This window comes from Pipistrellus kuhlii, unplaced genomic scaffold (genome assembly GCF_014108245.1).
Source record: "Pipistrellus kuhlii isolate mPipKuh1 unplaced genomic scaffold, mPipKuh1.p scaffold_m20_p_12, whole genome shotgun sequence".
NCBI classification, from domain to species: Eukaryota; Metazoa; Chordata; class Mammalia; order Chiroptera; family Vespertilionidae; genus Pipistrellus; species Pipistrellus kuhlii.
Window position 1 is genome coordinate 7,538,218 of NW_023425427.1, and position 12,120 is coordinate 7,550,337.

Genomic DNA, 12,120 nt, shown 5'->3' on the forward strand with positions numbered 1-12,120 from the left:
ATAGGTTAAGCCCTAACCGGTTTGGCTCAGTGGATAAAGTGTTGTACTGTGGACTGAAAGGTCCCAGGTTTGATTCCAGTCAAGGGCATGTACCTTGGTTGCGGGCACATCTCCAGTAGGAGGTGTGCAGGAGGCAGCTGATGGATGTTTCTCTCTCATTGATATTTCTAACTCTAACCCTCTCCCTTCCTCTCTGTAAAAAAAATCAATAAAATATTTATTTTTAAAAATAGGTTAACAAAACATACAAGCACTAGAGTTAAAATAATAATATAAAAATAAAATAAATCAATAGCTTCTGGGCAAAAGCAGAAATAAAAGTCCAGCTATAGGTTGTTTAGAAAATATTGAATAATAATGACACTAAAGCTAATACTCAGGTGTAGATAGAAAATTATATCTGCAAGAGCTTTATTTAAAAAGCAAATTAAATTAAAATAAATGAATAAAGGTTTCAAGGTAAGTAACTACAAAATAAATCGTCAGTATAAAGTGTAGATTAGTGCATCAGAAAACAAAGAGTCTAAGTGTTGGTTCTCTAAAAATCATAAAATAGATAAAATGTCCATAACAGTAATCAAAAAAAAGTAAAATTGCCGATATATAACATAGAAAGAAATTAAATAATACCTTACATATGGAGGAGTACATAATTAAAAATGTATGCTACTTAAATCTTTATGCTAATGTTAAAATCTACATTTAAATTAAAAAACAATTTTCTATAAAAGTAAATCACTAAAACGTTCTTCAGAAATATAAAACTTTAAGTGAACAGAAAACCTTGAAAGAGTAGTGGAGGAAAATAAAATTATTTAAAATATAAAGTAATGATTCTAATTCTGAGTAAGATGGAATAAATATTCTCTATCTCTCCTATGGAATACAACTATAAAATCTGTACAGGGTCCATGGAGCCATTATTTGAGAACTCAGGACAGTTAATAGTAGTAGGTAGTGTGGGGAAGAAGATCAGAATTTAAAATACCACTGAACTAGCAGTGAGTTTACCATTTTCTTCCTCTCCAAGATCACTAGAGCTTAATGCAACAGTCGGAAACCCAAAAGTAAGCAGAGGTGCAAAGAGAAAGCGCTCCAGAAGAGGCATGTAAGTTCAGGCTTAGAGAGTGGGAAGGAGAGAGTGTTTGTTTTTATTTTTCTCTCACTGTTTCCACACTTTCCAAACTTCAGGCAGTCTCTTGGCAGCAGCAGTGATGGTTCTATAGGAACCTCCTAAACGTTCAGTCAGACTTATCTTCTCAGGGTTTTGTCTCTACTTTGCTTTTTGAACTCCACTGTCTTCCCATTATCATGTGACTCACTATTGTAATTATTTGTGTCATTCACCAGATATTTCTAGCTTTTTGTTTTCTGGGAATATGGTAGGATTGTTGTTCCCTACTTCCTTTGGGGTTAGACATGGCCATGCCATTTTCTTTGGTCAGTAAAATGGAACAGAGGTGATTTGTGTCACTTTGGGGGTAACTTCAGGAGAGTGAGAAACTACGTCCCATTTGCTCTGCTGTAGCATTCATTGAGAGGGTACTCTCCATGACTACAGATGTGAGTTTATTAGTCAGGATCAAGTTTGGCTGAATATGACAGTAAAACTCAAAATAAAAGGGGTAAAACTCAAAATAAAATTGGCAATCTGAAATGGGTCTAGTGGTTCTGCTCCCTGAAGTCTGCAGGAACCCAGGCTCTTTCCAATTTATCATTCACCCATCCCTAGAATGTGACTTTCAGCCTCATGGTCCAAAAGAGCTGCTGGCGTTCTGCACCACGTTCAAGTTCTGGCTGGAAAGATCGAGTAAGAGGAAAAAGGAAGAGACAACAGATAAAGGTAGCAGCTGCCTTTTAAAGGGTTTCCTAGAAGCTTCCACACAAAACCAGCACTTATATGTCATTGCCCAGAACCTAGCTCCATGGCCACATCCATCGGCAAGGGTGGCTGAGAAAGAAATTTTTCTTTCAGGCACCACTGTGCCCAGCTAAAACTTAGCAGCTCTATTGCTGTTCCAGAAGGGGAATCAGATGTAGTACAATAGATAGGTGACTAGGTGTGTCTGCCACAGTGAGTGTCTGACCTAAATTAGGACAATTATAATGTCCCATCCCTTCAACCCCAGTCTGGATTAAGGAATAGGCATACAGCCCGTGCCTGTTCTAGTGGGGGTTCTTAAAGAGGGTGTTGTGGTGCTCTTGCTGGTGGTAGTTTGTGTTAATATCTCTTAACTTGACCTCATGAGAAAGAATCCCTCCTTCTCAGATCATAAATCTGAAGACAGAGACTAAATCTAACATGCCAGGAAAAGCAGAAGCAAGAGAAAAATATAAGACCTAAGTAGTTTTTTATTTCATTTTCTAACCCCTTTTTTTAAAAAAAATTTATTGTTTAAAGTATTACAAATAGTAGTGCATATGTCTCTTTCTCTTTTTTTTTTCTCCATTGGCATTTTTGAGATCAGTCTATCCCTGCCCTTTCTCCAGTGTAGTTACATATGCCAAGAAATTCCTTTTTTCTCTACACAAGAAGTTGGGTGTCTATTCCTTGCAACCAAAGAGTCTAAAGGTAATTGTCTGCCTCCTTGGGTTTTTGTAGGGAACAAACGCGAGAATACACATAGTAGTTGCCATGGTGCCTGGCACATAAAGGTCCTGAAACATTTGTGCTTGATGATATGTTAGAATAACACAGAGCAGATGAAATTTGGACAAAAAAGTTTTCTTTTTCCAAGTCTCAGCTCGAATGAGATCTTACTCATTCCCCAGGAAGATTTAGATCTGCTTCCCTTTTACCATTCTTGCAGCCATCCTACTGCTTTGTAATTGCTTGCAAATCAGTGTTCTCTTATGATAGCCCTTGAACTTCAGGAGGACTGGAACTGAGTCTTACTCATTTTTAAATTGTCAGTATTTAACTTTCTGACACAGTAAGAATTTTTCTATAAGTATTGGTAGGAAAAAAAAGGATTTGAAGAGTATTCATGATTAAAGATGGCAAAATAAAGATAGCAACCAGCATTTACTCTAAGCACTGTCCTAAGAACTTTGTTTTTTGAATAAATCCTCACAATAACTCTTAATATGCTATTATTATTAATCCATTTTCTAGATGAGCAAACTGATGTCACATTCATACAAGTAGTTAATGACAAAGCCCAGATTTCATCTCAGGCAAAGAAATTCCAGAACCCCAACATTTCAACCAATACACTGCTCTCTCTCATTGAAGGTATTTCATTAAATATAGATACAATTAAATCATCTTATAATAGAGACAGGAAACTGAGGTCAGTGAATTCCATCATGAAATAATGTAAAACTGAAGCAAAGGATTGGAAGTGACTGAATTCAGGTGGTTTTTATAACTGCAGAGGCTTATCTACACAGGCCTCCTGACTCCTGTCCGGAATCTCTTAACCAAAGACTCCACCTCTCCAGGGGTCTTCAAACTTCTCTCATTATGAGAATAACCTGGTGGAGTTGTTAAAACACAGATTCCCGGATCCCAGCTATAAGAAGTGCTATCAGGAATCTGTGTTTTAACACCTCCACCAGGTGATTCTCATAATGAGAGAAGTTTGAAGACCCCTGTCTTAGGCAATGTGCGCTCCTTCTTGCACAGGCACCGTCCCCTTTAGGAGCTGGCTGCACTCCCAGGTGCACCTTGTTTCAAAGTAGCTACTTGCTGACTATCATTCAAAGGCATCTCACATGTTGAAACCAACAGCGAGCACCTGAAGGGGGCTGGGGAAAAGGGACACCAACTCATTCTTCAGATTTCAGCACAAACTTCATGTCCTCGGAGAAGGCTTCCCGGGTTCTCCAAGGTCAAGTTTGTCAGTTGTGATTATATATATTATTTGTGAAATGTCTGGCTAATGGCCATCTTGCACATTACCCTGTGAATTCAGGGAGGACAAGATCCATGTCAATTTTTGTTCCTCCTTCTATGTCCTGGCACATAATAGGCACTCAAAAATATTTGTTGACTTTGGGTAGTAAGTACACAATGCTATATATGTATCATAGAAATGTACATTTGAAACCTAAATGTCCTATTCGCCAATATCACCCCAATAAATTTTAAAAATATATTTGTTGAATGGAAAAAAAGGATGAATAATGAAATGCATGACTGAAGCACCAGGACAAATCATCCCAGTGGGGCAGAGACACCCCATATATGGTGTGATCTGAGGGCGCCCTCAGGAGTCTGCATTCACACACACCAAGGCCCAGAAATCCCACCAGGATAAGCCAAACACGTATTTGGTGAAGACCTTGGGACACTGAAGGGGAGAAAAAAAGACGCAAAGGGTGAGCAAGCAGTTTTCAAAGGATGCTTTCAATTCCCTGGCCGGTCCGTGTGTGTGTTTTCTCTACAAAGTGTTTCCAATTACTGTGGCACTCTCGGTATCTGGATCCATCTCCAGTGAATTCCTCTGCAGCGCCTGCCAGACATGTGGGATCAATCAGGCCTTGGGCGCTGGTGCGCTTGCTGCGGGAATGTTGACAGCCTGACAGACGCGCGGGGTTCTGGTGTCATGGAATCTCCTAGCCTTTGGCTGGATCCCGGGAGAAGCAGCAGAGGGGGAGGAGAGAGACCGAGGCAGAGATAGAGGCAGGAGAGGGCAGGGTGGGGGGAGTGAGAGCGAGAGAGAGAGAGAGGCGGCAAGCGGAGGTTTTTCTTGACTGCCCCCTTTCCTTCCAGCATTTTATAGGCTTCAGGGAGAGAGAAGGGGAGGAGAGAGGAGCAAAAAGACGGGGAGGGGGTAAAGAGGGCGCGCCGTTTCCTCCCCCGGCCCCCGCCGCCAGAGGAGTCTGGATTGTGTCCCCGGTGTCAGATGAAAGGGCGGTGAGGCTCCGGCCGCCGTCCTGCGCCCCGCGCCCCGCACGCCCCTCCAGGAGCCCGGCCGCCGAGCGGCTCCGCACCGGGGTCGCCGCCTGCGCTGCGGGGCAGCCGCTCCGTCTCCGCGATGTGGCCGCGCCTGGCCCTTTGTTGCTGGGGTCTGGCGCTCGTTTCGGGCTGGTCGACCTTTCAGCAGACGTCCCCGTCCCGCAATTTCAGCTTCCGCCTCTTCCCCGAGACCGCCGCCGGGGCCCCGGGGAGGCTGCCCGCACCCCCCGCGCCCGGCGAGGACGCGCCCGAGAGCAAAGTGGAGCGGCTGGGCCAGGCGTTCCGGCGGCGCGTGCGGCGGCTGCGGGAGCTCAGCGAGCGCCTGGAGCTCGTCTTCCTGGTGGACGAGTCGTCCAGCGTGGGGCATGCCAACTTCCTGAGCGAGCTCAAGTTCGTCCGCAAGCTGCTGTCCGACTTCCCCGTGGTGCCCACGGCCACGCGAGTGGCCATCGTGACTTTCTCGTCCAAGAACAACGTGGTGCCGCGCGTGGACTACATCTCCTCCCGCCGCGCGCACCAGCACAAGTGCGCACTGCTCAGCCGCGAGATCCCCGCCATCACCTACCGGGGTGGTGGCACCTACACCAAGGGCGCCTTCCAGCAAGCCGCGGTAAGGCACCCGCCCCTCCGCGGAACCCACTTCCCCGCTCCCCCATCCAGGGCCCTTCCCACCCACCACCGCCTGCCCCGCTGTTACCTTGGGCAAGCCACAAGCCACCTAAGTCTAGTGTTCCCCTGCACAAAATCAACCATATTACCTTCCTGTTGTTGTGGGGGGTCCCATGGGATAACGGATTTTAAATGCTTGCCTGGATGTCAGGCCCCATTAAGTGGTCATCTTTGAGGACCTCATTGGGAAGGTGTCTTTAAGATGCTGTCCTATTCACACTTGTAAGAACAGACCGTGCTTCAGCTGGAACAGGTGAGTGTGTCTTATGAAACGTCTCTAAAGATCAGACATGGAGTGCATATTTCCCCAGGTGTGTGTTTAAATACATTTTATTGATTTTTTACAAAGAGGAAGGGAGAGGGAGAGAGAGTTAGAAACATTGATGAGAGAGAAGCATCAATCAGCTGCCTCCTGCACACTCCCTATTGGGGATGTGCTTTCAACCAAGGTACATGCCCTCAACCGGAATTGAACCTGGGACCATTGAGTCCAGCCAACACTCTATCCACTGAGCCAAACCAGTTAGGGCTCCCCAGTTTTCTTATTCGCTATTTATGCTTTCAATATGCATTTCATTGCATACTCTCTGCGACCTTTGCAGGATTCTTAGTATCTGGAAGCGGAAGTCAAGGCTTGGATGATGGGCTTTTACAAAATTTAATCTTGACTACAAAGTAATACATGTTCAGTTTAAGAAAATTTGGAATATATAGATGTGTTTAACATATAATAGCAAGCCAGTGTTTGTGGAAATCATGAAAAAGAAAGGAGGAGAAGGGAAAAAAAAAAAAAAAAGCCTGTAATCCCATCACCCTTAAAAAGCCACTGTTTACATAGTGTTGAACATTTGCCCAGTATCACATCTGTACATACTTCTAACCAAATTGCTGTCTGGCTGTGCTGTAGCCTACATTTTTTTCATTTGTTATATCATAAAATGCTATTCATTTTACTATGTATATAATATAGATATGTTGTTTATCTGTGTTAGTTTCATACTATTTTAATGAATACCTGTGTCATAACTTATTTTATCTGTCACTATTGTTGGACACAGATTTCTTTTAGTAGCTAGGTCATAGTAAACACATGTATTTTTGGACCCCTTTTACTCCTTTAGGAAGAATTTCTATAAAGTTTCTGTATGAAAGGATATGAAAATGTATAAATTTCTTGATACATACTGTCCATTCTCCCTTGGAGTGCTGTATAAATGTACATTACCACCAGTACAGTATCACAGCAGTAAGTTTGCCACATGGTTACCAATATAACATGTACTATTATTTTAGTATCTTTGCCAATTTGGTAGGAGAATAGAGGTACCATTTTAGTAAAATCATTTTTTTATTTATTTATTTATTTTTTTTTTTTTTTGAGGATGAACATCTTTCAGTACATTTATTGGGCATTTGTATTTTTTCTGCTCATAAGTTTTGCCCATTTTACAAAAATGGAATGTGTTTTTTTCCTTAATGATTTATAGAAGCTCTTTATATAGTAAGACTGGTAACTCTTTTTTGTATATGATATACATGTTTTTCCAGTTTACTGTCTTTCACTTTGGTTCATTGCAGTGTTGTTAGATAGATTATTTGAGTTTTTATGTACTTAAATCTATCAAATTTTGTTCTTAAGAACCTATATTCGCTTATATTCTTAGAATGGCATTCCCATTTCCCAAATTGTAGGAGTAGTTTTCCATTTAACAGTTTAATTCACCAAAAAGTATCGATATATTAGTGTATAGAATGACAAATATGTCTAATATTATTTCTTAATAAGTGGTTAACCAGTTGTCTCAGCACCATTTGTTTAATAGCCACTCATCCTTTTCCAATTTATTTGAGTAGCATTTCTATCACACTCTACTTATGGGGAATTTGATTTCCTCCTGCTTTGCCATTAACTAGGTTATCTATTATTTTTAAGCTTTGCAGATATGATTTAATAATTGTAACTTTATAATATACTTAAATATCTGGTACTGAAAATTCTCCTTTTTCTCATCTATTTTTAAAAAAATCAACTTTCATGTATTTACTAGAATTTTTAGCTAGTAATCACATATTTCAAATGAAACCATTCAGGATTTTATTTTATTATTTTTTAAAAATATATATTTTTATTGATTTTGTACAGAGAGGAAGGGAGAGAGATAGAGAGCTAGAAATGTTGATGAGAGAGAAACATAGACCAGCCACCTCTTGCACACCCCCTACTGGGGATGTGCCCACAACCAATGTACATGCCCCCAACCAGAATCGAACCTGGGACCCCTCAATCCGCAGACCAACGCTCTACCACCGAGCCAAACCGGTTTCGGCCCATTCAGGATTTTAATTTCAATATAAAAATTGTTAACTTGGGAGTTATTTATATTTTACAATAATAGTCTTTCCATGTCAAAAATATGGCTTATCCACTTATAACCAGTTTATACCCTTCAGTAAAGGGTATAAACTGGTTATAAGTCCTGCATATATTTTAAAAATTCAGACCTAAATATATTCTATTCAATACTGCAATTATGAAAGTCATCTTTTCAAAATAAAATTTAAACAGTTATTTTTGTATAGAAACATTGATATTTTTTTTTTTTACTATGTCTTCAGTAGCTGCATTCTTGTTGAAGTCTCTGGTTCATTTGTTTTTCTTTTTTTCAAATACATTTTATATTACTGAAACTAAATATTTATTGTGTAAAATAATCAGAAAAAGTTTCTGTAAGTACACTGTAATACTTTGGTACATACCCTTCTTGACTCTTTACAGTTGTCTATTGATAGTTAATAAGTATGTTTTTGTGCATATATACCTATTGCACATACATGATGTTTACCAAAAAGGGTTGCACTGTATGTCCTCTTTTGTATAATAATTTGATTTTCTTTCCACCATATTTTCAGTCTTTTTCCCATAATAAGAAATACACATCTACTTTATCACTTTTCCATAGTCACACAGAATTCCACTGTAGAATTGTATTTATTTTTATCATGCAATTACTGATTATTATATACTTAAGTTGTTACAAACAATGCTGTGTGACTAAATCTTTGTCCAAGCCTCTAAAAATTTCCTTAATGCAAATTTCTAAAGTGGTAGGTATTATTGCATCAAAGAGTATGCCCATTTTTTAAGGGCTTTGGTACATGTGCCAAGTTTCTCTACAGAAAATTGGTAGCAATTTGTACTCTTAGGATCAGTACCTAGACCGAACAGGTTAGTATTATTTAAATATGCCTCTCCAACTTTATATGTAAAAAACATTGAGTCACATTAAAAAAAAATACTCATCTGACGACATGCTTAGAGAGAGGAAGGGAGAGAGAAAACAACAACATCAGTGTGATGTGAGAGAGAAACATTGATCAGTTGCCTTCTGTACATTCTCCAACGGGATCAAACCTGCAAGCCAGGTATGACTGGGAATCGAACCCTCAACCTTTCGGTGCATAGGATGACACTTCAATAAACAAACCCACTCTGGCCGGACAAGTGAGTTCCATTGTAAGTTGCATTTCTTTACCAGTGAGGCTGAATTCATTTTTTATATATTGTTTGTCATTTAGAACTCTTTTTTGGATACTCATTAAAATAATTTGGGATTATTATCTATTTTTTTTTATTCGAGGGTGGTTATTTTTCTTATTGATTTGCAAATGCTCTTTAAATCTTCATAATATCAACCATCTGCTGCTACATACGAGGGAAATATTTTTTCTCGGTGTTTCACTTGCCTTTTAATTTTATTTGTGATAGCATCTATCCTTTCATCAATCTATTGAATGTAACTTTCTTTTTATCTGTTCATTTCTGGTCTCTTACAAGGTTTAAAAGACTTTTGCCTTTAAAAGCTGAACTAATTCCTGAAAGATGCTCTCTGTTTATGGAAGTAGTTGCGCCAGGGAGGGTTCAGTTCTGCAGACCAAGTTCTCTGTTGGTGTCCACTCCAACTACTCCTGAGGTCCCCATGGCTGGCCTTCTTCCTGGTGTCTCTGCCCACTCCACCCGAGAAGAACCTCTGCATCAGGGAAAACTTGCCATATACTAGCTCCTCTGTTTGGCTTGGCCAGGTTTGTCGGGGGCCTCCAAGTACTGTTGATCCAAAACTGTTAAATGGGTAATGGGTACGCACTGCTCGCCTCAAGACCTACTCTGTCTTCTGCCTTCTCCTTCCAAATATTACATCCTGTCTTGGAAAGTGGAACTGCCAGCAAGGTTCCCAGTGCCTTTCTTTAGTCTGGATCCATGTGTAACCTAACAAGTGAAGACTTCTCAAAAGTTTGTGTAAACTGGACTTGCCCTGGATTTTATTTTGCTTTTCTCATTTGGTTGCGTTCTGAGCAGATGCAGCTGGACTCAGTCCCTTTCTAACCTGGAAGCTGACATGTCTTTATTGTAACTTTTCCAAACCTCTGTTGAGCATGCTTAGGAATAATTAAAATATGCTTGGAGAAAACTGATAGAAGATGACCAGGGTTTAGAAATGGCATTGGTGGAGGTTTGAATATGGACTTTTTCATAGAGATCAGGCAAGCATGTTTCATCGCGCAATCAGTTTGAGAATGGTAAGTTATATACCTAGTTTGGGTTTGAATATGAAACCTATATATCATGGAAGTGAGGCGATCCATCAGATTCCCATGTGTGGGCAGAATGCTAATATTAGAACTGATGGTGATCTGGCCTTTAGGAGAAATGGAAAATCGTAGGGACATTTTTGAGGTTATTATTTTCTCCAGAAAAATTAGTTTTTCAGATCTTTTCCACTTGAAATTGAATGCCCCCACAATTGTGCACAGATACAAACACAGGCAGACAAACATACAAACACATAAAAGTACACAGACACATGCTTGCAGAAATACTGTACCCATCACAATTCAGATACCTTACTCCTCTGATGTAAAATCTCAAGATGTAGAGTTTCCTTTACCCATGCAAAACTTACTGTTATCTTTCAGGACATGTGAGAAACTAAAGAAAAGGATAACCGTGTTGCTTTACTTTTTATTTAGTGTCAGGATTGTACCACTTGATGGGGAGCATGTGTGTAGACACTATTATCACACTTTATTTGAATAGATAAACTGCAGTGTAGACCTTTTCTTTTTAGACAACATCTCAGCATTCAGCAAAGGTGCAAAGAGTAAAGAATAATGTAGTTGGCAAAGAGACACAATCAATATAATGAGGGAAAGATTTAGCACCTGGAACTTAATTACATGAAAAATTTTTACAAAATTAACGGAAAGTTCTTCAGGTTTTCCTTCCCAGGGAATGTTTTGTAATGCTTTATTTTCTTGGCTTTTCTCTCAACATGAATTTATAAATTGCCTTCCTAATCAGCACACTTTATGTTGGGCACTATGAATGTTTCTTCCGGGCCCCAGAAAGGAGGAACCGGCAAGGAGTCACATCCTTCTTTAGGGAGGCTCTCTGGCAATCACACAATACTTCCATGTATTATAGCTCTCATTGGAAGAAACTCTGTCCCATCCCAATCTTTAGATTCATGTCTTTATTGCTAAAGAGAAACCCAAGGATGGATGCTGAGGAAGTGAGGAGTGGTCCTTGCCATACCAGTGTGTCAGGAAGAACATTTGTCTAACCAAGGAAATGTCAGGAAATCCCACTTCATTTCTTCCATCAAGGGCGGTGGCTTGGGCCTGCTCAAGATGGAAGGGCCAGACTTTGCCTAAGTAAAAAATACCTTAGTCCTTGTGCTATATTATACTTCACTAGTAAAACTACCTAAGTTCCAGAGCAATCCGCTTCAACTTGGCAACTGAGGCTTCCTATGTTAGTTTCCCAGAAGCCAGAAGCTTCTAAATAACAAGGCATTCAGTCCTGAATGAAAGAGTATAGAGAGAGTAATGGGGGGGGAAATGCACATTACAAAATAAAATAGATGTTTCCTTGCAAATCACGCAAGGTCACATGACATTTTCCAGGATAACCTGGTTCTTTGGCTTTTCCTGGTAAGTGCTCAGGTTAGGAGACCTTTGCAGTAAAAGGAATTTAGATTGTTCTCTTGCCTGGCTGGTGAGACCTAGTCATTGAGCATCAACCTATGAACCAGGAGATCAGGGTTTGATTCCCAGTCAGGGCATATGCCCTGGTTGTGGGCTCGATCTCCAGTGTGGGGCATAAGGAGGCAGCTGATCAATGACTCTCATCACTGATGTTTCTATCTCCCTCTCCCTCTCCCTTCCTCTCTGAAATCAATAATATATATATTGAATCTAACTTTCTTTTTATCTGTTTATTTCTGGTCTCGTACAAGGTTTGAAAGACTTTTGCCTTTAAAGGCTGAACTAATTCCTGAAAGATGCTCTTGGTTTATAAATATATTAAAAAAATACATATATATTTTAAAGATTGTACTGTATTAGGCCATATGGAGAGTGAAGTTCTGGCAGAGTCTGCTTTACACAGTAACCTGCTGTAGGTTTGGAGGCCAATTGTGAATAGGAATGCTCTGTGAGAGCTGTTGTCCTCCACGTGTGTGGTTACAATATTTCCCTTGACGTGAATGACA

At 40.2% G+C, this 12,120-nt stretch overlaps 1 protein-coding gene across 1 annotated transcript in view; it reads left to right on the plus strand.

Moving 5' to 3' along the window:
- Positions 1-4,528: 4,528 nt before the first annotated feature.
- Positions 4,529-12,120, plus strand: part of SVEP1 (sushi, von Willebrand factor type A, EGF and pentraxin domain containing 1) — a 141,808-nt gene continuing 134,216 nt past the window's right edge. The window contains exon 1 of the mRNA XM_036433048.2: positions 4,529-5,513. Within this exon, the coding sequence (XP_036288941.1) occupies positions 4,983-5,513 (531 nt within the window). The 5' untranslated portion in view covers positions 4,529-4,982. The remainder of the gene's footprint in view (positions 5,514-12,120) is intronic.